At 34.4% G+C, this 26304-nt stretch overlaps 1 protein-coding gene across 4 annotated transcripts in view; it reads left to right on the top strand.

Annotated features, from left to right (window-relative positions):
- Positions 1-26304, top strand: part of VPS13A (vacuolar protein sorting 13 homolog A) — a 271791-nt gene that overhangs the window by 203131 nt on the left and 42356 nt on the right. For all 4 annotated transcript variants that reach the window (XM_068974525.1, XM_068974527.1, XM_068974528.1 and 1 more), the window contains 10 exons: positions 666-794; positions 1176-1309; positions 8160-8289; positions 15091-15323; positions 19697-19850; positions 20394-20540; positions 20729-20810; positions 21409-21478; positions 22346-22451; positions 25178-25291. In XM_068974525.1, coding sequence (XP_068830626.1) covers positions 666-794; positions 1176-1309; positions 8160-8289; positions 15091-15323; positions 19697-19850; positions 20394-20540; positions 20729-20810; positions 21409-21478; positions 22346-22451; positions 25178-25291 — 1299 coding nt within the window. The remainder of the gene's footprint in view (positions 1-665; positions 795-1175; positions 1310-8159; positions 8290-15090; positions 15324-19696; positions 19851-20393; positions 20541-20728; positions 20811-21408; positions 21479-22345; positions 22452-25177; positions 25292-26304) is intronic.

Below are 26304 nucleotides of genomic sequence, written 5' to 3' on the forward strand. Positions count from 1 at the left end.
CAGAGCCTATCACACTAAGACTTGGTTTACATAATAGTTTACAGACAAGGCTGGTTCAGCTCCTGTTGTCGTCTTTGTAGGTGCATTAACTCCTCCTCTTCTGTTTGGCTTCCAGATCACTGATATCCAGGTTATTTCTTAAGATTTTGAGCCTGTTTTCTACTCTGAACTTTAAGACTTTAGACACTTCTCTTGATTTTTTTTTTGTTTTATCCTTATTTGACTTCCAAGACTCTGGATTTAGTATTTGTCCTGACAACATTTGTGTATACTTTGACTACTGCTTAAATTACTGGTACCCACAGCCCAATTGTGATTTTTTCGTAATAGAACATTCCCCTATTTTAAATTGATCACTTTGACTCAGTTTACTTACTTTTCAGTCCGACTCTAGCTCTGGACCACATTAACATTTCTTCACAGCACTCTAATTATTTCAGCTCTTCAACTTACTACCCATTACTGTTTGTGTTCAAAGTGCCCACAAGTGGCGCCCCATCTCAAAATCAACAGTTTATAGCTAAGCAATACAGTAACCAAAGTAGTGTTGACAGAGGTTTATTTAAAACTATTTTAAGTCTACTCTGATGGGTTTATTAAAATGATAAATGTCTTCATGGTGAAATCATTTTTTAAAAAATAAGTATGTATAATATGTGTTTTAGTGTGTCCCCTTTTGGCCTGAGGATGCTTCTAATAAACTTCTTATTCAAGTTGAAAGAAGTGAAAGCCCTCCCCAAAAGATACATTTTAATAAGGAAGAAAGTTGTATTTTACTGCATCTAGACAATAAAGTAAGTGATTTTTGTGTGTATGTGATTAGAGAAGCTAATATATACTTACTCTTTTTAATAGTGATTTTTGTTTGTTTTACCAAAAATGAACAAACACTTCTCTTTGCAAAGGAAAAAAGATCTAAAAGGACACAAGAGACATAAACAATTTAATTGTTGCATAGGAAGTTATAGTGCCTGGAGTAAACCACATCTTGAATTTGACCCATCTATCTATGATAACTGAGAGTCATGGTTTTTTCTAAATCATAAAAACAAATGTATTAGCTATAGTTTTAAGAACAGTTTTATTATTAAGAATAGTTTTATTATTAAATGTTACTGGTTAATGTTCTTTGGAAATGATCACATTAGAGAATATTTTCCTTTCCTTTTTTCTAGCTTGGAGGTATTATAGCAGAAGTTAATTTGGCTGAGCATTCTACAGTTATTACATTTTCAGATTATCGTGATGGAGCCGCTACATTTCTGTTAATAAATCACACCAAGAATGACATTGTTCAGTATAAGCAAAGGTAAGAGGATTATTACAGATACAGTATCCTCCGATTTTAGCAGAGTCTAAGTGATAAAACTTTTTGATAATTTCTTAAGAGTATAAAAACCAATAATGGCATTATGGCCATGTAAAACAATGTTCTCATTTAAAAAAATGTGTACTGAAATATATAGGTTTAAAACTGACTTGATATCGGTAATTTACTTTTTGAAAAGTTTTAATGTAATTGACATAAAACATGAATTTCAGTTGTCCAACCTAATGATTAAATGTTTGTATATATATTGTAAAATCATCACAACTATAAGTCTAGTTAACATTCGTCACTGTATATCGAGAGGTTTTTTTTTTTGTGATGAGAACTTTTAAGATTTACTTTCTTAGCAACTTTTGCATATAAAATAGAGTATTATCAACTATAGTCATCATGTTTTACCTCACATCCCCATGACTAATTTTAGAAATGTAAGTTAGTACCTTTTGACCCCCTTTTACTCATTTCATCTGTCCCTGCCCCTGCCTGTAGCTTCTCCCAATCTATTCTCTATGTGTTTGGTTCTTTTGATGGTTTTCTTTTTTTCTTGCTTTTTTAGATTTCACATTTAACTGAGATAATATGGTATTACTCTTTCTCTCACTGGCTTATTTCACTTAGCATAATGCCATTAAAGTCCATCCATATTGTTTCAAATGGCAAGATTTCCTTCTTTTCTATGGCTGAATACTGTTTAATTCTATGTATATAGAATGAAATATTATATGTGTGTATGTGTGTATATATATTTATATACATACCCTTTTTTTTCATTCATTCATCAGTGGACACTTAGGTTGTTTCCATGTCTTGGTGATTATATGTAATACTGCAGTAAGTACGCATATTTGTTTTGAATTAGTGTTTTCATTTCCTTTGAATAGATACCCAGTTGCTGGATCACATGTTCTGTTTTTAGTTTTTTGACAAGCCTCCATACTGTTTTCAGTAGTGGCTGCACCAGTTTACATTACCATTGACAATACACAATACCTTTTTCCCCAAATCCTCACCAACATTTATTTTTTTTCTTATCTTTTTGATGATAACGATTCTAATAGTGTGGGATGACATCTCATTGTGGTTTTGATTTGCATTTCCTTGATGATTAGTGATATAATTTACTTTTAAATACTTCAGAAAAAAAAAAAAAGAACTGAAGCAACTATGGCAAAAGCTTGGTCAGTGCAGAATCTGATGAGGAAATTGTCAGAGTCTATCATAAGCATTTTGTCTAGTTTTGAAATTTTTTTATTTTTAATGAACATAATGTAAATATTGATTCTTCAGACTTTTTTTCAAACAGTAGATAACATTTTTCTTGCTGAGGCATATGGGAAAGGACCACTACGTTTTTAAGCTTTGCTAAAGGCCATGTTTATATATTTATTTCAGGATTACTCATAACATCATTTGTTTCAATATAATGTGATATCATATCCTCCTAGTACCACTACAGTTTACATAACCTTTTCCTCTATGGGTCCCAGGTTGTCTTGAATTTATTTTGTCTACTTTTTTAGTTTGTTTTCATGTCACTTACCAGTGGGCCCATATTTATCAGTGCATTTCTGCTTTTTTTCCCCCTGCTAACTGTACAATTCTAATCATTCACTAAAATAAAATAGGCGTTGATTGAGTGAGAACCCCAGGTTTATCTAGCATATACCTGGAATTCCTCCTTGCCCATCAGTTCTCTCATTTGTGGAATATGTTGAGAGAGAGGAGAGCCTGTTTTCTATGATTATCCATATTAAAAAAATAGTAAATTGTTTGATTAAAACTGGCAAAAGCAAGTAGAAATGGCTTTCACTTATTTGCCCTTCAGTTCATTTACTTCAACTACCCTTTCTCGAATTTTCACAAAATTAAGACCTCCAGAAAATGATTTGACTTATTTTCTCAATTCTCTTAAACATATTACATAACTGGTAACATTCTAAGATACATAGGAGCCAAGTTGATTCTTTATATACTGTGGATAACATAGGGCTGCTGCTGCTGTTGCTTCAGTCATGTCCGACTGTGCAACTCCATAGACGGCAGCCCACCAGGCTCCCCCATCCCTGGGATTCTCCAGGCAAGAACACTGGAGTGGGTTGCCATTTCCTTCTCCAGTGCATGAAAGTGAAAAGTGAAAGTGAAGTCACTCAGTCGTGTCCGACTCTTGGCGATCTCACGGACTGCAGCCTACGAGGCTCCTCCGTCCATGGGATTTTCCAAGCAAGAGTACTGGAGTGGGTTGCTTTGGCCTTCTCCGATAATATAGGGCATCATAGCTTAATTCTCTGACATCTGGTTGAGCCTGGCTAATGCTGAACAAGAGACTTTATTAGTCCTTTCTTTGGGCTTGACTTTGCACTCTTATTTATAGTCCATTTCAGATATGAAATGTTTTAAAATTTTACCTCCTGCATTGTTACAATTATAAAAGTAAGGGATATAAGAGAAACTAAAATGTGATCCTGTGTAGAAATTCTGAAACTGCAAAATTAGTCATAAACGGAGTTTATAAAATTAACAATGTGCAAGAATGAACATGGGATTTAGATTTATAATTATTTAAAGAAATGGAGTGAGATTAAAGTTGCTCAGTCAGGTCTGACTCTTTGCAACCCCATGGACTATACAGTCTGTGGAATTCTCCAGGCCAGAATACTGGAGTGGGTAGCTGTTCCCTTCTTCAGGGTATCTTCCCAACCGAGGGATTGAACCCAGATCTTCTGCATTGCAGGTGGATTCTTTACCAGCTGAGCCACAAGGGAAGTCCAGTTATTTGAAGAACTTCTTAAATCGAGAGCATGGAATTTTGGTTTAAAAGAGGATAGAATCCAGATCCCCAAATCTTTACTGCAGTGTAGCCTTCTATTGAGATTCATGCTACCACCTTTTCCTAAATACTGTATTACATAAGAAGCGGACGTGATTCAAAGCTGACCTCATCTTTTGAACTGCAAAGTCTCTTTGTCCTCTATATCCTTATCTCAGTAAATGACACTATCATTCACCCTTGTGATTCTAGATTTCTCCTGCCTCACCATGCCATCCAGTTAAACTCTTATTTTTTAAAAAAAATTTTCTCTTCTTGTCTACTCTCTTCTGTCTTTTCCAATAGCTACTCTCTCCGACATTTATTTCTTGAGTAGATTTTAAGTCCGATACTCTAGTCTTATCTCTACTAAATCCTCCAGAGGTAGGTTTCTAAAAATACTAAATAGGGGCATCCCAGGTGACTCAGTGGTAAAGAATCTGCCTGCCAGTGCGAGAGATGTGGATTCAATCCCTGCGTCCAGAATATCCCCTGGAGTAGGAAATTCCAACCCACTCCAGTATTCTTGCTTAGAAAATTCCATGGACAGACTGGGGGGCTGCAGTCCATAGGGTTGCAAAGAGTCAGACATGACTGCGTGAATGAACGCATGCACATGCACGCACGCACACACACAAAATAAATACCAAAAGAATGAAATTTTAAAAAATAAATGAAAACACTAATGTAATCATGTCTCTGTCTTGTTTAAAGTTCTTTAGTGATTTTCCATTCTTTTAAAATGTTTGTATACTACTCTTCTAAACGTTTCTCTTTCTGTTGTCTCTTACCCTGACCTTAAGTCCAAGTGAAGTGTTTGTTTCCTGAATGCTCTGGGCTCTTCCATGTGTTATTACCATTCCAGTTGCTCCTTTCTGCTAGAAAAGCTTCATTTCCACGCAGTCCTTTCCATCACCTCCTTAGTCTGTATACCGTTTTCCATTGCATCTTTGCACACATATATTAAAGCGTTTGTCACATTGTATTGTCATTTTCTTGTGAAGTTACTACTTGTACATACTTAATATTCTGAGGATTCTGGTTGCTTTTTATTTTCTTTGAATTCCCTGAGGTCAATTTGAGGTTAGTTTTTTCATAAAGAATGTTCTGCAGTGTTTGAAATAGACTTAAAGCATTTGTAAATATATTCAACCTAATTTATCTGAACAACACTGTTACATTTGCTATTCTTTCATAGAAAAGTAAGGAATATAGAACTTTTGTTTCCTCTGCCTTCCCTTCCCTTGGCTTTTTTGTTGTTGTTAGTGTGATTTTTGTTACTGTTGTTGTTGAATCTCTCAGTCATGTCCGACTCTTTGCGACCCCATGGACTGACTGTAGCATGCCAGGCTTCCTTGTCCTTCACTATATCCCAGAGTTTACTCAAACTTACGTCCATTGAGTCGATGATGCCATCCAGCCATCCCATCTTCTGTCACTCCCTTTTCCTCCTTCCCTCAGTCTTTCCCAGCATTAGGGTCTTTTCCTATGAGTCAGCTCTTTGCAGCAGGTGGCCAAAGTATTGGAGCTTCAGTTTCAGCATCAGTCCTTCCAATGAATATTCAGGGTTGATTTCTTTTAGGATTGACTGGTTTGCTCTCCTTGCTGTCCAAGGGACTCTCAAGAGTCTTCTCTGACACTGCAGTTCAAAAGCATCAGTTCTTCAGGGCTCAGCCTTCTTTATGGTCCAACTCTCACATCCATACCTGACTACCAGAAAAACCATGTCTTTCACTATATGAACCTTTGTCAGCAAAATGATATCTGCTTTTTAATACTCTGTCCTACATATAAAAATAGTATCACTAGATGTCTGTTTATTTTTTTATATTCTGTAGAAAAGCATAATCTTTGATACCAAAAATGTTGACATTTTGATTCAGTTCTTTTTTTACTGTTGTTCTCTGTTTATATTTCTGAATCTCTTGTTTTTAACAGCTATTGCAAGCATGTAAATTTGCTTCAGAAACACAATTTTAAATGAATGCATGATATTCCATCATTTAGGTGCACTATAATTAAATGTTCCTCTATTGTTGAGAATTTGTTTCTATTTTATATGTTAAAAATCTCTTTTAGTAAAAATTTTTATCCTGTTTGTAACCCTTTTAAAGACTAATTATGATTCCTTGCCATACTTTTTTGTCATATAGATTATTTTCTTCTAATGATGATTTGGAAAATATAATTTTATTTCTCTTGCATATGGTTACTTTTTGTGTTCTTGAAGATTTTGATGCATTTACAATTTTGAGAGTGAAACAGTATCCACTAATTTTCCATGAAAAATATAGAGTTCTTTTTCATTTCCTTCAATTTCTCTTTCCAAATTCAGTTTCTTATGAATATAATTTGGGATTTTTGAGCCAGAGTAATATATGGTTAATTTTTCAAAACTATGTTATTGAAGATATTTGGATTGATTTATAATTGGATTTCCCTGGTAGCTCAGCTGGTAAAGAATCCATCTGCAATTAGGAGACCCTAGTTCAGTTCCTGGGTCAGGAAGATATGCTGGAGAAGGGATAGGCTACCTACTCCAGTATTCTTGGATTTCCCTGGTGGCTCAGCTGGTTAAGATTCTGCCTGCAGTGCAGAAGACCTGTGTTTGATCCCTGGATTGGGACTATCCCCTGGAGATGGGAAAGGCTACCTACTCCAGTATTCTCCATGGACTCTATAGTCCATGGGGTCGCAAAGAATTGGATACGACTGAGCAACTTTCACAATATTAACGAGTTAATTTATTTGACTGGTTTAGTTTAATGTTTTTTTACCACAGTTCTTAAAATTTTATTTTGACTCCTCTCTAGCTTGGTTGAAAAAAGTAAGGGTGTGTGGTAATATGTTATGCTATTGCTTATTTCAAAATGTCTTACTTTTGGAAATTAACAATTTGCCATACAATTTTAAGTCATAACTCTTGCCTCAAATTTGTGTAGGCATTGCTGCATTGTTTTCTGGCATTCAGTATTACAGAACAGAGTGAAAAAGTCTTATTTTTATTTCTCAGGGTAACTGTGATTTCCCTAGATCAGATTTAGGGATAGGCAGATTTCCCTCTATTTTCTTAAAATTTGACATTTTCCAAAGTCCTACATTCTGTGTTGGATGATATTGTTTCCATTCATTTAGGCTGATACCCAATGAAGTCTAATCTGCAGAGTCAGCTTTTTCAGCTCAGAAAAGTTATATTGTATTATTTTTTTGGTTTGTAACTTCTCCATTTTCTTTTGGTGAATTGTTTTGTGAGTTGATTGAGTTTCTTAGATTTATATCCTGTGTCTTATGGTTTTTAAAAATAATTGAACTGAATTTTGACACAGTAAAATCGATTCTTAGGAAAGTATTACCAGTTAAATTCTCTTAGATTTGGTACAGATAAGGTAAAGTAATTGAAATAATTTTCTTTCATAATTAATTAGTATTTAAAGTTGACAGAGTATTTTCAGAAACCTGGAGAAATTTTTTAAATTAATTGTTGACAGTGCGAGGTCTTCGTTGCTTTGTGCAGTCTTTCACCAGTTGCAGCAAGCTTGAGCTACTCTTCCGTGAAGTGCTTGGGCTTCTCACTGTGGTGGCTTCCCTTCTTGTGGAGCATAGGCTCTAGGTTTCACAGTCCTTGTGGTGTGAGGACCCAGTAGTTGTGGTTCCCCAGCTCCAGAGCACAGGCTCAGTAGTCATAGCTCATGGAGTTAGCTGCTCTGTGGCATCTGGGATCTTCCCAGACAGGGATCCATGTCTCCTGCATTGGCAGGTGGATTCTTTACCCCTGAGCCACCAGGGAAACCCAACCTGAGATATTTACCTCCTAACTAGGGCAAACATTTCCCTTGAAATATTCTCATTATTTTCTCAGAAAACCACTTTTTTATTGTATAAGGAAAAATTTCAGTCTACTTTACTCAGAACTATCATAAATCTTAATTAATGGACTCAGAATTAATGAAGTATTATTTTAGATTCTTAATATATTTGTATACTTGCACTTAATTTACTGTATTTTTTTCCTATTTATGTCAGTTCCCTCAGTGAAATAGAAGATTCCCTCCCTCCTGGAAAAGCAGTATTTTATACATGGGCTGATCCAGTGGGCTCTAGAAAGCTGAAGTGGGAATGTGGAAAAAGCCACGGTGAAGTAACACAAAAGGATGTATGTACTGGGTTATTATGGTGTTCTTAGCAGGATTTTATTATTTTTTTTCAGCCTTACTAGTTTTGAGGCCTTTTTGTGTTTACACTTCTTAAACTCTGCTGAAGATTTTTAAAGCAATATTCAAGCTTTAACTTAACCAAAAATGTTTAAAACTGGAAGCAGTCTTATTTTTTCTACTTTCTTATTTGCTTATATTATAAAGGGTAAACTTAGATAATTTTCAGCATTCAATTTATAAACAGATACAAATATATTATTGCATTAAAGGTCATCTAAGTCATTGTTGCTTCTGTGAAGGACATTTAGGAATCTGTTAACATATGGTTTTATCTCTGAATGGCAGACTGTTGTTTTTTATAATAAAGTTAGGTATAAACATTCTCCAGTAACATATTAAATGACTTTCAGAAATTGTTTTATTAAAGTTTTATTGTCTTTAAAAATTTATCTTTATTTGTTCCCTATTCCAGTGTCTTTTTTCTTGGCACTAGTTATTTTTTCTTATCAAATGAGTAAATGAATGAGTACTGAACATTTATTAATTTTTATGTCTTTTGTTTTTTATCTTTTGAGATGATTATATGCTTTCGGGGCTTTGTCTTACTTGATTGTTATTTCAAATATTAGGCCAGCCTTGTACTTTTGGAATTGACTTGCTAATGTTCTGTTCAAGACTTTCGCTTGTATTCATGAAAGAAGTTGGCCTGTCACTGTCTTGTCTTGTAATAATCTTACCAGATTTTAATATTAAGGTCATCCTGACTTCTAATACATGTTGGGAATTATCTACAATTTTTCTGTTTTCTGAAAGAGTTCATGTTAGACTGGTATGCTTTGTAGAATGTTTGGAATGTTTGCTATAGAGTTCACAAGTGAAACCTAGTCATCTTACCTGTAATAGTCTTTGTAAGAAAATTTTAAAATTATGAATGCTACTTTTTGTTCATAGGGCAGTTCAGTTTCCTACTTTTATTTGTGTGGTTTTGATAAGAGTTTTTCTAAGAATGCATTTATCTCATCTCAGTTTTCTAATATATTGATATAAATGTTTTTATCATATCCATATTTTTATCTTTTGAAGATTTATAGTGATGATTCTTCTTTTTGTTCCATTCCTAGTGTAGAATATTTGTGCCTTCATTCCTTTTTGCCCTAAGTTTTGCTGAGATTTTATTAGTTTAATTAGTTTCAGTTTAGTTTTGTCTGTCAGAAAACCATCAATTTGCCCTTTTGATGATCTCTTTTATACATTTGTTTTCATTTTCACCTATTTTTGCCTAATCTGTATTATATTCTTTCACCTTTCTTCTGTTTTAATTTGGTAATTTTCTTTTAAACTCTTGAGATAGATAATTGTATTAATCTGCTCAGGATGCTATAACAAAATACCTTAGCCTGGATGCCTTAAACAGTGGAGATTCATTTCTAGTGGTACTGGAGGCAGGAAGCCTGAGATCAGAATGCCAGCATAGTCAAATTCTGGTGAACTTCATGAGGATGCTTCCTGGCTTGCAGATGACAGCCTTCTTGCTATGTCTTCACAGGGTGAAGAGAGAGGGGATGAGCTCTCTGGTGTTTCTTATAAGGAAAGGAATACTGGTGGATCAGAGCCCCATTTATACCCTTCTCCTCCCCCATGATGTCATTTAACCATGATGTCATTACCTCCACCATATAGTCATATTGGTGGCTGAGACTGTAACATATGAATGGGGAGAGGGGAGCAGCACAAATGAGTTCACAGCAGATACCTAGATCATTGCTTTTTAGATTTTCTTCACTTTTTATTTGAAGTCACTTAAAGTCACAAACTTCTTCCAAAAACAGTAGTAATTCTGTCTCACAAATTTGGCTGTATATTAATTATTTTTCAGTTCAAAATATTTTCTGAATTTCGTTGTGATTTATTTTTATGTTTTGGCTTCATGGTTACTTAGGTAATAACTTATCGAAAGTATTTTCTGTTTATTTATTTCTAACTTAATTCCACTGTGACCAGAGAACATACTCTGAATCAGTTCATTGAAATTTATTGAAATCTACTTTGTGGGCTTGTAATCAATTTTTGTAAATATTTTATGTGTATTTGAAAAAAATACATATTCTGCAGTTGGCATACATATATGACATACATATTGACATACATATATGTCAATTTGTTCAAGTTTTGTTGAGCTGTTTAGAACTTCTATCTTATTAAGTTTTTTGTTTGTGCTTGTTCTGTTGCATGAGAATGGTGTCTGAAATCATAGATCTATGCATACCTTTTTGGTTTTTTTAATTTGGGCTCTTACATTTTGAAACTGTGATGCAGTTCAGTTCAGTCACTCAGTCGTGTCCAACTCTTTGCGACCCCATGGATTGCAGCACACCAGGCCTCCCTGTGCATCACCAACTTACAGAGTTTACTCAAACTCATTTCCATTGAGTCGGTGATGCCATCCAACCATCTCATCATCTGTCGTCCCCTTCTCCTCCTGCCTTCAATCTTTCCCAGCATCAGGGTCTTTTAAAATGAGTCAGCTCTTTGCATCAGGTGGCCAAAGGATTAGAGTTTCAGCTTCAACATCAGTCCTTCCAGTGAACATTTAGGACTGATTTCCTTTAGGATGGACTGGTTGGATCTCCTTGCAACTATGTGATTAGGTAGATATAAATTTAGAATTGTCTTTTTTAAAGCTTATTCTTATTAGTATATAATGTTGCAGCACCCACCACAGTATTTTTTTAGGCTTAAATATTGAGACTTATAAAACTGTTATAGGCCACAGTTTGCAACTGCCTAACTGAGAGGATTATTGTTGTTGTTTAGTCGCTAAGTTGTGTCTGACTCTTCTGAGACCCCCATGGACTGTATCCTGCCAGGCTCCTCTGTCCATGGGATTTTCCAGGCAAGAGTTGTTGACTAAAACATTATTCAAAACCTAAAAGTGTTGAGAGTTATGTTTTATTCGGCAGGAATTTTTAGGACTTCAACCCCAGGAGGCAGCATCTAAAGTATCCCTGAGAGAATTACTCTGAAGAGGCAAGGCGGTGTTGAGGGAGCCAAGATATATAAGAGTATTGCAACAAAGGACTGGCAGTCTGAACATCAAAAGATTATTGTTAATTTAAGAAAAGCAGATAAGTCAAGATAAGGCATTTAGCACTTTTCTGTGTATGGGAAGGTACAAGAGTCTGGGCTCCCTGAACTCATTCTTTTGATATTCACCTCAGCTATCTGGGACTAGTATCCTGTGTTTTTATATTCTGAGTTCCCTCCGGGCTTGCCAGCTCATCCTAGACTTCGACTGTAATTGTTGTTGACTGTGACCTCCTTTGTTTACTGATATGGCAGGCAGTATTCCACTTATCAGAATCTATAGCTGATTAGTTTCATTTGTCTGAAAATGTCTTTATTTTGCTCTGTTTTTAGTGAAGTATTTCTGTCAGATATCACATTTCAGTTTCGGCTCCTCTTTCCTCTTCCTCTTAGGAATTCACCATTGCATGACTGTTAGACTTCTCATCATGTCTCTTACGACTTCTATGTGTTGTTCTAAGAGACATGTTCTGTGCTGTCTCTCATGACTTTCATGTGCTGTTTAATCCTTTTCTCTCCTTCCTTCAGTATGAATATTTCCTTCTGACTTGTTTTTCACTGTACTTCTCTTACTGTTATTATGTCCAGTGTCCCCAAAACAGAGAATAAGACATCCACAGCAACGCAAAAGCATAAAGGGGTTTATTGCTAGCTCAAGCTAGGGCTCAAGTCTCATCCAGCGCAGTGGAGTCTTCACGAGAGCCCCGAGCTCTGAATCACATCTACTTTTATACAGACGGTTCTTTGTTCTTGTAACAGCATAGCTGATTGGTTAAACCGTACGCGCGCGCATCCCTTTTAAACGTCGCATCCCTATCCGGATTGGCTCCGGTCTGGCGTGGGCGGGGGGCTATGGGGATTTTTTTTCTGATTGGTCGAGCTACACTGCCTGCGGGAGTTCCCAGTGCCTCAGCTTTCCTAGAGACTAAACCTCAGGCCTAGCCTGCCCCTTAGAGCCTGTTCTGGCTTCAGTTTGGTGCTAACACTGTGTCTAATCTCCTCTTAAAATCATCTGTTGAGTTCTTAATTTTAGTTATTGAAATATCAGTTCTAAGGCTTCTATTATAAAAGTTTTTCTTCCAAAATTCTCTATCTTGTTACATAATTTCTTGAATGTTCTGATCATAACTACTTTAAAGACTCTCTGACAGTTCCCAATACCTAGATTTCTTCTGGATAGTTTAAAATTTTCTCTTTTCTTGCTTTTCACTAAAATCCATTCTGTTTGCATGTTTATTTTTGACTCTGTGCTGAACATAGTATATGAAAAATTTTAAAGATAATTTGAGACTCCGTATGGTGTTCCCTAACTTCTCAGTATTTGCTTCTACTTTTTGAACTGACAGTTGTGAACTCTAAATACAAAGACCACTTTGTCTTTTGTGTTACTTTTTAAAATTTTGTTTCTTGGTTTTATTTATTTATTTGACGACACTGAGTTTTAGTTGTGGCATGAGGGATCTTTAGTTACGGCCTGTGAACTCTTAGTTCTGGCATGTGGGATCTAGTTCCCAGACCCTGGATCCAACCTGAGCCCCCTGCATTGGCAACACAGAGTCTTAGCCATTGGACCACCAGGGAAGTCCCACAAAGTTCACTTTTATTGGCTTTCTTTCTCTCTCAGATCTTGGCACCATTAATTCATGCTATCTTGGAAGCTTTTCTGTATTTTCAGACACATATTTTTCCTTTTTAGATGTTGTCCAACTTTTTGCTGTTAGCAAGAGGATTTGTCTCAGACCACCTAGTCATCAGTTGTCAGAACAGAAACCCATGATATCTTTTTAAAATTAAGCTTGTTAGCATATGGGAGTGTAATGGCATTTTGTGTATTGATTTTTCTTTTAAATCCAGAAAATTCACTGAATTCTCTTATTAATCTTATTTGTTTTTTATTTTTCCACATGTACAATCATGCCACTTAAAAGTAATGAGAGTTTTGTTTTCTCCTTTTCAGTCCTTTCATCTTTAATTTCTTTTTGCCTTACCGGACTGGCTTGCATCTCTATGTCCTGTTTAATAAAACTGATGTTTACATATATTTTTGCCTTATTTCTGGTCTCAAGTTATATGACATCAACATTTACCTTTAAGTATGATCTTTGCTGAAGTTTGGAGTGTGTTTGGGAAGTTTGATAAGAGGTTAAAGAACTTCTCATGTAGTCTTTACCAAAATTTTTTATTATTCCTGAATATTGAATTTTGTAAAATGTTTTCTCTCACATTTTATTTGCATAACATTCCTTTCTTACTTCATACATTCATCTTGGATCACTTTACTCTTGCTGGTATTTAATTCCTCCCGTAGAATTCGCTCGAGTGAATTTCTGTTGATGGTGATATTTAGAGTTATCATTTGTCTCAAGCATCTTTATTTCTTGTACTTTTCTTCCCTTAGGAATACTTTTGCTGAGTAAGGAGTTCTGAGTTTCGAGTTGTTTTCTCTTAGAATATCGATTGTACTTTTCCATTGTCTTCCCAGTGTTGCTCTTTTGAAGTCCAGTGTTGTTCAAATGTATTTGAGAGAGTTGCCCATGATTGGCCTAACTTAATTTTTTAAATTCATGATTATTAGATTTATTTAAAAAAAAGAATTCATTTTAATATAAAAATAAAAATAATAAGCTATTTAACCTGTCGATTAATACCTTTGTATCAATTAAGTGCAGTTCAGTCAATCAGTCGTGTCCGACTCTTTGTGACCCCATGGATTACAGCATGCCAGGCCTCCCTGTGCATCACCAACTGCTGGAGTTTACTCAAACTCACGTCCATTGAGTTGGAGATGCCATCCAGCCATCTCATCCTCTGTTGTCCTCTTCCCCTGCCTTCAATCTTTCCCAGCATCAGGGTCTTTTCAAATGAGTCAGCTCTTTGCATCAGGTGGCCAAATTACTGGAGCCTCAGCTTCAATAAGTACTTTTGCATACTTATATCACAATGATAGTTGAAGTTTGCAAAGATAAACCTGTAATCCATTATAACATATTAGAAATATTTCAGAATTACTTAGAAATTAGCTTATTTACATCTTAATGTAGTTTTAGTATTATGTATTGTATTTTAGAGAATGTTATAAGTAACATGACTATAGTAACTTACTTTTAATTTTAGTGGATTATAACATGAATGTGTACTGTATATTATAATACCTTGTTTAATCAGAATGTTCACTTAACTAGGAATTAATGGCTGACAGTTACTATTAGAAGTTAATTATTTTAAATTCAAGACCCTGATATCAGCACAATGCTTATATATAAAGTCTTTCTGTAGTATTAACCCTGTAGTATTTGTGCTTAGTAGAGCATGCAACTGGGGTGTCAAATATTCTTTTATCTTATTTAGTTCACCTCTGAAAAGGAATAGAAGTTTCTGACTAAACAACTTTTAATGCATAACAGATTGATTAGTGTTGTAATAAGGCAGAGAAGATAAATTCTGTGTTACTAATTAGCCTACAAAGGAAGACTAATTAGATTTTACTATGATATTAAAAGTTTACCTTTCTTCCTGACTTCATAATGATTGTGGCAGAAACTTTCATTAACTAATTTGAATTATGTAAATTTCCAAATGTTACACAATTGTTAATTTATTTTATTCCTATGAAGGAGGTACCATTACTACTCTCATTTTTCAAATGTGGAACGTAGATTTCATGTTGGTTGGGACCAAACCCTAATTTTCTTATTTTTTTGATGATTTTATTTCAGGATATGATGACACCTATAAATTTGGGAAAAAAGACCATTTATTTAGTTTCATTTTTTGAAGGCTTACAACGCATAATTTTATTCACTGAAGATCCAAGAGTATTTAAAGTGACATATGAAAGTGAGAAAGCAGAGTTAGCAGAGCAAGAAATTGTGTTGGCATTACAAGATGTTGGGATTTCTCTTGTCAACAATTATACAAAGCAAGAAGTAGCCTATATTGGCATTACAAGGTTAGATGTATTAGAATTTGTATACATTTAAGTGTAAGTTCTTAATCATTAAGAATGGCGATTGTAAAGTCTAAAATGAATTAATTTAAATTTTATTTTGACTATTCAGTGATACTAATCTAAGGTAATGCTAATTTAAAAGTGCTTTGATACTTTTTTTGCCTTTCAAGGTAAAGATATACCAAAAATCAGATGTATAAATCTCTCATCATGTTATTTTCCCAACTCTCTGAAAATTAGAATTATTCAACTTATTAAAAGTATATTTTCTTTCTTTAACATGTTACAAGGAAATGTTTAATTGTTCATTACCACCTTTTTCTATGAGTTTGTTAATTTTAAAGTGTATTTGATCTGCTATGCTGTGTTAGTTCCTGTTACATAACATAGTGACTCAGTATTTCTGTTTATTACAGTGATCACAGTAAGTCTAATTACCACCTATGACCATACAAAAATTATTCGTTATTATTAACTGTATCCCCCACACTATACATCTTACTTTCTAATCACTTTCTACTTTGATTTTGGCACTTTAAGATCTAATAAGGTAATATTGTATTTACCATTTCCCACATAAGTCATCACCAGTAAAACTCTTTTCTTTCCTTTATGCACTTAATGTTTCTGTATGTAACTACTTGAAATTAGTATTTTTATCAGTTCAGTCAGTTCAGTTCAGTCGCTCAGTCGTGTCTGACTCTTTGCGACTCCATGAATCGCAGCACACCGGGCCTCCCTGTCCATCACCATCTCCCGGAGTTCACTCAAACTCACATCCATCGAGTCAGTGATGCCATCCAGCCATCTCATCCTCGGTCGTCCCCTTCTCCTCCTGCCCCCAATCCCTCCCAGAATCACAGTCTTTTCCAATGAGTCAACTCTTCACATGAAGTGGCCAAAGTACTGGAGTTTTCAGCTTTAGCATCATTCCTTCCAAAGAACACCCAGAGCTGATCTCCTTTAGAATGGACTGGTTGGATCTCCTTGCAGTCCAAGGGACTCTCAAGAGTCTTTTCCAACACCACAGTTCAAAAGCATCAATTCTTCAGCGCTCAGCTTTCTTCACAGTCCAGCTCTCACAGTACTGCCTAATTTGAGACTGTTGCTAGATTCCAGTTTGTATAATAAGGATAATGTTTTAATCCCTTGAATTAAACTCTCAGATACATAAAGGTTTATGATACAGATTTGAATTTGTTTTTCTATGTAAATTTGTCTAGAAATGTCCCTGACTTCTTGAATGGTAACTATGCCATTTAAAAAGGCATATTAAAGGAAATTCCTGGACAGTCTAGTGGTTAGTATTCAGCGCTTCCATTGGAGGGGCACAGATTCGATCCCTGGTCAGAGAACTAAGAACCTGTGTGCCAAGCAGTGCAGCCAAATCAATAAATAAGCATGTTAAAACTGTTTTCTTAGAAATTTTTATTGTTCTCAAAAAAATATTTTATTGCTGAAATAGAAAGTTCAAATAGACAACAGATTTTAAGCCTGTTCAACCTAATGTGCTATCTCCTATGCTAAATGTTGTGAATGCAAAGGGAATTGATACATGATTTCTTTCTGTTTATTAAGAGAACATAAATTTTAGAAGAAAGAGAACAAGAAATTTTAGAATGAGTAAAATTAAATAATTTACATACTTAAACAGAATGGGTGAAGTGATTTTAGAATGTGGATAGGTTTTGTTTTTGAGGTGTGGAAACTGGAAGCTGTTCAGGAGCCTCTTCTCCCACCTTTGTGTGTGTTTTTTTTGCTATGTGGCATGGCATGCAGGATCTTAATTATCTGACCAAAGATCAAACCTGCATCCCCTGCAGTGAAAGCATGGAGTCTTAACTACCGGACCACCGGGGAAGCCCCTAGAATGTGGGTAGATTTTTAAATTCTGTGTTTAAGTCTTTCAGTGGTTTTTCAGTAAATAAGATTTGTTCCATTCACTCTCTCTCCTAGATTACTATTTCACACTTGCCATGCATGTGTCCTGTCAGACTCTTTGAGACCCCATGGACTGTAGCTTGCCAGGTTCCTCTATCCATGGAATTTTCCAGGCAAGAATACTGCAGCAGGTTGCCATTTCTTCCCCAAGGATCTTCCCAACCCAAGGATTGAACCCACATCTTAAAGTCTCCAGCATTGGCAAGCAGATTGTTTATCACTGAGCCAGACTGTTTGCGATCCCATGGACTATACAGTTCATGGAATTCTCCAGGCCAGAATAATGGAGTTGGTAGCCTTTCCCTTCTTCAGGGGATCTTCCCAACCTAGGGCTCTAACCCAGGTCTCCGGGATTCTTTACCAGCTGAGCCACAAGGGAAGTCCATTTCACATTTTGGCTCTTTTTAAATCCCATTGTTTCTCAGCTCAGTGCCTTGAGTCTTATTTCCAAGTAAACTGACGCAGTCAAAAAGGAACTTCCAAAGACCCACTCCCAACATCTCAGCTTCCTATACACCAGTATTTTTTACCTATATATTTCAGCAACACACCTCCCACTTATCATAGATACATTGTATGTGCTCCTATTTAAACATATTTTTCTTCTTTTGCACTATATCTCATTCACTCTTGCCTCTTGAGACACTGACCTAGCAATCCTCTTCTTTCTCTGTCCTACTTCAATAATTTTTGGCTCCCTATTGGATTGTCCCAATAAGTTTAATATCTTTCAACTAAAAAAATTCTCTTGAACCTACTTTCTCTGCTACCTACTGCACATTTCTTTGCTTTACTTTATAGCTGAACTCATTAGAAGTGTTATCTATTTCAAACAATATTTTCACTCTCTCCAGTTCTTTTTTTTACCCATTTTTTCTTTAACTGTTCTGAACAGGCTTTTGCTTTCAATGTACCATAAAGCCGGTCTTGATAAGCTCACCAGAGACCTATGTTTTGCCAGGTGCATTGTACAATTACCAGTCTTCATGTTGCTTAAGTTTATAACATTCTAACATTCTACACAAATGCCTCCTTGACCCAGTTTCTTTGACTTTGCTTTCAGGATAACTCACTGCCTTGGTTTTTCTTTCTGTTCCAGCATTCTTAGTCTCACTTCTTGGTGTCTTGTCATTTTCTCAACTGCTTAATATTGGGTATCTTGAGGCTCTCAGACCTGAGTCCGCTTCTCTTCTCTGTTTCAGTTTTATGATTTCAAATACCGTATATATGCAGAAAACTTCTTGAAGTGTATCTTCAGCTAGATTTTTGTTCTGAGTTCTGGACAGACTTGTCTGTCCAGTTACTTACATAATATCTCTGCTTAGGTATCTAAGAGACTTCTTAAGCTTTATAGTATGTAAAACCAAACTCCCTCCTCTTTCTATCAAAACCTGCTTTCCCACTGGAGTTAATGACAACTACATTCTTCTAGTTGCTCATGTCAAAATCTTTGGAATCATCTTGGATTTCTTTATCTTACCCCTAATTTATTTAACCTTACCCCCTCTAATCCATCTGAAAATATTGTTTTGGATCTTTCTTCAAAACACACATAGAATCTAACCACTTTGTAATGGTTCAGTCTTACCACCCTAGGCAGAACCATCACCATTTTTCTCCTGGCTTACTGCATTACATTCCTAACAAGTTTTCCTGTCCTAGTCTTCATCCTTTATTTTTTTTCTTTGCTTCCCATCCCATCACACAGTTTATTCTTAAACCTTAAGTCAGATCATATTGCTGATTATCTTCTCACAATCATTCAGTGGGTTCTCATCTCAGAATAAAACTCAGTCTTTACCATATCCTCAAGGCTTTACATTGTTTTGCCTCTCATTATCTATCTTACTTCGTCTTCTACTCTTAATGTATTCCAAGCATGCCAGGCCCCCTTGCTCTTCCTGTGCTATGGCATGCTCTGCCTTGGGCTCTTTGCTCTAGCTTGTCTCTCTACCGGAAATGTCCGCTGGATAACTACCCCATCTTCTTTAAGGCTGTTGAAATCTCACCTTCTTAATGACACCTCCATTGACCATTCTATTTTGATACTGCAACCCCCTCCACTTTGCATATCCCAGTACTCCAGATCCTCCTTAACCTATCTGCTGCTTCTTCCTTCAAAAGCCATTTTTACCTCCTAATTTATGAAAATATGCTAATTTCCTGTTTAGTGTCTGTCTCTCCTCAAGTAAAAGAAGGTTCCAAAATGGCAGAAACTTTCCCTAAGAATATTGCTGCCACCTACAGTTGTGCCTGAATAAGAGTTTAATAAGTATTGGTTGAATGAATTCATGTTTTTAAACTTACAGTGTGTTTGCTTACAACTAGAGATAATGCAAAAATTCACTGATGGTTTTGTAATTCATGTAATAAACCAGTTAAGATGAAACTATTTATAAATTAGTACCATGATTTTTGCTTTCATATATAAGTTCTGATGTGGTTTGGGAGACAAAGCCCAAGAAGAAGGCAAGATGGAAGCCAATGAGTGTAAAGCACACTGAGAAGTTAGAGAAGGAATTTAAGGAATATGCTGAATCTTCACCGTCAGAAGATAAGGTTATTGAGTTGGACACTAACATTCTGGTAATATTTTTTTAAGTACTGATATGAAGTTTTAATTTCTATCTGTTATGATTAGATGAACCACGAGTTCATTTTTAAGGAAAGACAAGTTTGCTTACAAAACAATGAATCTTATTATACATACTTTATATAGACTTTTAAAGGAATAGTTCTCTTAAGATTCAGACTTTGTTAAGTGCTGATGGTCTAAGTTATTTTGCTTTATTTTTAAAGTTATTTTTCTTATATTGCTTTATTTTTTGATGAATTTTAGTGAAGTAAAAGTTAAAGAAATAAAGTAAAAAAATTATAGTTATATAAAAAGTGATAAAATCAAGTTACCAGGAGTATATGACTATTTTGTGAATATTATATGAATATTTGTGAGTTGTATGTATATGGGATATAAAGATCTCAATCAAAACCTTATCAAATATTTAGCCTACTATTTAAATTAATATTATCATAAAAGTTTTTTGGTACAGATTTCTAACTTTAGTCAGTTAATAAAGAGAAATTCTGTGGGTTTTTTTTTTTTGTTGGGACGGTGGGCATATTTTTCAGGTTTGCTTCACACCTGGTGCTACTAACATGAAAATTCTGCAGCCACATGTAATAGCTATAAGAAGAAATTATCTTCCAGCATTAAAAGTAGAATATAGCACATCTGCACATCAGTCATCGTTTAGAATTCAAATTTATAGAATACAGGTAAGTTTGAAAAGATATTCAAATCATATTCTAAAGAAATATGGAAATACAATAAATGTATTCCCATAGTCTGTTTTGTCTGTAGTTTGTTGGACTAGAGTGTTTGATGCCTTCTCCTTCTTAAATTTTGTTATTCTACTCATATTCTATAATTAACATATTAATATACTGACCTGTTTGTTTCTTAGATCCAAAACCAAATACATGGTGCTATATTTCCATTTGTGTTTTATCCCATTAAACCTCCCAAGTCCGTCACCTTGGATTCAGGTTTGTTTCTATTTTTAAATTGCCATAAAAATGGTTGTATTAGCTGTTTGATTTATTTTACTATAAAAGTATGAAGTGAAACCATTCTCAACTTTAGTTTCTATAGGATCATTGGAAAATTTGATGGCTTGAAAAAAGACCAGGAAGTACTCAACTAACTTCAATAAAACTGAGTGAATACTAAAGAAAAGATTGATTAGAAATGTATATATAATTTTTAGAGATATTAATTTCTTTAAAAGATTACAAATTTGTAAATTCCTGATTTAAAAGCCACTAGAACCTTTGAATAAAGGGATAAGACCGTGAAGTCTGTTTCCACAAAGTTGTCCTGATGATTCTAATATATACCTCTGGTTTAAAATCACTGATTTAAAGGTTCAGTTAACCTAAAAGTGAATACAGATAATTAAAAAAAAAAACAATCCTGCAGTCTGAAATTAAGACTGTGGCAGATCTTACAAATATTAGTAATTTTAATTCATACTCATGATTTAATACATAATTTAAGTGTCCATTGTGATGTGTATTAAATTACAAGAAAATGCTTATCTTTTGTTTAAAGCATCATTAGATTAATCATATTTAACGTTTACAGCACCAAAACCCTTTACTGATGTCAGTATTGTCATGAGATCTGCAGGACATTCACAGATATCACGTATTAAGTAAGTGTCTTAATATGTTTATTTTGTGTGCATTTAAAGCACAGTGTTTTGTTTAAATATGTGAGTTAATTGTACTCTTAAATAGATTTTAGATGAGTCAAAGATTTAAGTGTAAAATGTTAAATTAGAAAGGTCATAGAAAAAATCAATTATTTCATAATCTTGAGAAGTCAGAAGGCTTCAAATGAATTATACATAGATATTAATAATAGTCATTTCTAAATTATATGTTTTTTATTACTTTCTTTTTTATTTTCTCTGTTGTCTATTATTGCTGCATACTGTTTTATAAACAAGAAAGAAAATAGTATATTCAAATTCAGTCACCACCCATTTCAAAAAACAGAACATTGACAGTAACATCCATCTATGTATCACTCCCATATTTCTTGTTTCCTCCACCCTATCACCAAGATAAATACTGTTTTTATTCCCTTTTAAAAATACTGGTTTCTTATTCATGTGTAGCTAAACATTATGCTTCTTACTTTGCCAAGTGTTGTGCTAATTAAATTTTTTCAAACTGTAAATATATGCCTTGGACTTGCTTTTTTTATTCAAATATTTACTAAAATTAATTTATTTGTTGTATATAGCTAGAGTTTATTTATTATCACTTGTATGTCATATCTCCTTCTGTTACTTTGTGCCAGTTTACTTATATATTTTCTCTTTGTAGGCATTTTCATATTTTGAGTTTGTTTCTATTATGAACAGTGTTGCCATTATGTTTTTAATCCATTTACCTAGAAAGTCCTAAGTGTCAATGTTTTAATATGTGTCTTATATTTTTTCTTTTATAATTTTGTTAATTCAGTTAATTGATAATTTTTAAATGTTTTACCTTGTTTTATCTTGCTATTATAGGTATTTCAAAGTGTTAATCCAAGAAATGGATCTCAGGTTAGATCTTGGATTTGTCTATGCTGTATCAGAACTTATGACACCAGCTGAAGTCACTGAAAAAACAGAGGTGAGACTTAAAATAGTAGTATTGATAGGAAGAATTAGGGAAAGAGGGGGACTTTAGAAAACAATGATAACATTATACATTCTTAAATATATTAACGTGTTTTAAAAAATTAAAAAAAATTTATTCTGCTACCATGGTTCTACGTTGGTGGAAATCACATACTCAAATTATAGACGTTGGAAGCAAGACAGCTAACCTTTTGAAGATGAGGTAGCAAATAAGAGGAAAAGTTTTAAGCCAGTAAAAGAGGAAGAGGATAATCAGTCATGTTTACATCACTTATTTCTTCCTGTTTTATTTTCCTGTGTTACTTTTGTGTTGATTGATAATTTAGAAGTTTGGATATGACCAGGATATTTGATGAGAAAAGGGATAAGGAAAATAAATATAATATGTTCTTTGTAACTGATAGAAAGATGATAAAATTACAATTATTAGGTGGATAAGAGATGTTTTATTTTTCAGCTGTTCTTTTAGAAAGAACTTTGAAGATAAAACAAACTACAGTTTACCTTTGAACAATGTGGGGGTGATGGGCACCAACCCTGTTCTCAGTTGAAAATCTGTGTATAATGTATATTTGGCACTGTGCATACATAGTTCCTTTGTATCCAAGGGTCTGGATCCAAGGAGTCACACAACTGAGGATTGTATAGTACTGTAGTATTTAGTAGGGGGTGAGGGGAAGGGAACATGTATAAGTAGATCCTTGTACTTCAAATCTCTGTTGTTCAAGGGTCAGTTGTACACAGATAAAGACAAGGAAATTATACCTTTTTTCCTTTTAATAACAGTTCATCGAGCTATAGTTCACATACTATACATTTTACCCAATTAAATTGTATAGTTTAGTAGTTTTTAGTATATTCAGAATTATGCAACCATCACCACTGATTCTAGAACATTTTCTTCACCCTCAAAAGAAAACTGCCTTAGCGTTATGCAAACACTAATGTACTTTCTGTCTATGGATTTTCTTATTATAGATATTTAGTATAAATGGAATCATATACTATATAATGTTTTTTGATGTGTTTCCTTTGATTTAGCATAATGCTTTCGAGGTTCATCCATGTTGTAGCATGTATCAGATTCCTTTTTATGGCCAAGTAATATTCTGCTATATAGATATACCACGTTTTGTTTATCCATTCATCAGTTAGTAGACATTAGAGTTGTTTGTACAGTTTGGCTATTATGAATAATGCTGCTGTGAGTATTTTTGTACAAGTTTTTATGTGGACAAATGTTTTCAGTGGGAGAAGGCAATGGCAACCCACTCCAGTATGCTTGCGTGGAAAATCCCATGGGAGGAGCTTGGTAGGCTGCAGTCCATGGGGTGGCTAAGAGTTGGACATGACTAAGCGGCTTCACTTTCCTTTTTCACTTTCATGCATTGGAGAAGGAAATGGCAACCCACTCCAGTGTTCTTGCCTGGAGAATCCCAGAGATGGGGGAGCCTGGTGGGCTGCCGTCTATGGGTTCGCACAGAGTTGGACACGACTGAAGCGACTTAGCAGCAGCAGCATGTTTTCAGTTCTCTTGGGTATTTACCTAGGAGTGAAATTGCTAGGAAGTTGGTAGCTCTGTTTAATAATTTCAAGACTTCTAGACAATTGTCCATAGTTACTGCATCATTTTATACTCTTCAGCAGAATATATGAAGATTCTGATTTCAACAGATCTCACTAATACTTACTTGTTATTGTCTGTCCTTTTAATTCAAGCTATCCTAGTAGGTGTGAAGTAGTATATATCACTATGGTTTTGATTTGCATTTATCTAATGAGTAATGATGTTGAATACTTTTGATTTGGTAATTTCTTAATTGAGTACTTGCATATCTGCAATGGAGAAATGTCTGTTCAGATTTTTTGCCTGTTATTTAATGGATTTGTTTTTTAATTGAATTGTAAAAGTTCTTTATGTATTTTGAATGCAAGCCCCATCCATGTCTGCAAATATTTGCAGATATTTTCTCTAATTTGCAGATATTTTCCATGATTTGCAAATATTTTCTCTAATTCTTTATGTTGTGTTTTACTTTCTATTTGTCTTTTGAAGCACAGAAGCTTTTGATGTTACTGAAGTCCAAAATATTTTTTCTTTTGTTGTTCATGTATTTGGTGTCATTTCTAAGACTCCTTTACCAAATCCAAGGTTAAAAGATTTAGTCCTGTGTTCTAAGCATTTTAAACTTTAAGTTCTTAAAATTAGGTGTTTCATTCATATTGAGTTAATTTTTATATATGGTATAATTGAGAGTCTAACATCAGTAAATTTTGAAATTGAGAAGTATGGATATTGGTATTTAATTCTTTTTCAAGATTGTTTTGGCTATTTTGGATACCTTTGCAGTTCCATATGAATTTTAGAATCAGCTTGCCTTCTTCAGAGAAGTCAAGTAGGGTTCTGATAGTGATTACACTGGATGTACAGATCAATTTGGAAGAGGTACCATCTTAACAGTATTAAGTCTTCCAACCCTTGAACATGGGATGTTTTCCATTTATGTAGATCTTCATTTTCTTTCAAGAGAGTTTTTATCATTTGAGTATATATTTTATACTTCTTTTTGCTAAATTTGAATATTTTATTCTTTTTATAGTATTGTGAACAAAATTGTTATCGTAATCTCATTTTTGTTTTTTCCATTGTAAATGTATTGGCTTAATACGTATACAGATATATTCCTTAAGTTTTTAATATTTTATATTCCTTTATAGGTTGAGCTTTTTCATAAAGACATAGAATCTTTCCAAGAAGAATATAAAATAGTCTCATTAGTAGATTCATCACAAGTCAGTCTCTATGAATACTTTCATATATCTCCTATCAAGGTAAGGGGAAAATAAAAGTCATTTTTATTATTCTTGGTAATCTAGTTAATAGCAAATTGATTTGATCAGTTTAGGGGAATATAGCATTTCAATTCTGTCCTTTGATAGTATATAAATTCTGCAACTTCACCATTCAAATATAAGTTAGAAAGGAATGACACTTAATTTTTATTTATTTTTATACTCTTTTATTGTGTGGAAGCCATCTATAGTATTTGTTTATATGTTTGCATTTGACCTAACATTATGTTCATTTACTATCAAAGTGTTGACTGATAATTTTCGAACTTTTATATATGATATTAAAGTTTCAAATAATTTTATAAAGTAACCTTGATTTAAAAATTGAAGATTGAATGGAACTAAAAGTAAGTTCTTAACATAAAATTTCTATGAGTTGCATAATATCTGAAGAAGATTGCTGTATAACTGCGTACACCATGGTGATCTTCTCTGTAGCTGAAAGACTATAAAGAATCTGCCTGCAATGCAGGAAACCGAGGTTTGATCCCTGGGCCAGAAGATCCTCTGGAGAAGGGAATGGTAATCCACTCCAGTATTCTTGCCTGGAGAAATCCCATGGAAAGAGGAGCCTGGTGGGCTACAGTCCATGGGATCATATTGTCAGACACAACTGAGTGACTTACACTGTGTATACTAAATATATGTATACACACACACATATATATGCATATAATATAAAAATGTCTTTAACTGGCTTCACCATGCTTCCCTGGTGGCTCAGATGGTAAAGCGTCTGCTTGCAATGTGGGAGACCCAGGTTCGACCCATGGTTTGGGAAGATCCTCTGCAGAAGGAAATTGCAACCCATTCCAGTACTCTTGCCTGGAAAATTCCATGTACAGAAGAGCCTGGTAGGCTACAGCCCATGGGGTTGCAAAGAGTTGGGCACGACTGAGCTGCTTCACTTTCTTTCACCATGATAACTTAATTCTAATAGTTGAAACATTCAACTTGGAGAAATTTTGGAGATATTTGAGTTATTTTCAACA

Source organism: Capricornis sumatraensis, chromosome 6, assembly GCF_032405125.1.
Source record: "Capricornis sumatraensis isolate serow.1 chromosome 6, serow.2, whole genome shotgun sequence".
Taxonomy (NCBI): Eukaryota; Metazoa; Chordata; class Mammalia; order Artiodactyla; family Bovidae; genus Capricornis; species Capricornis sumatraensis.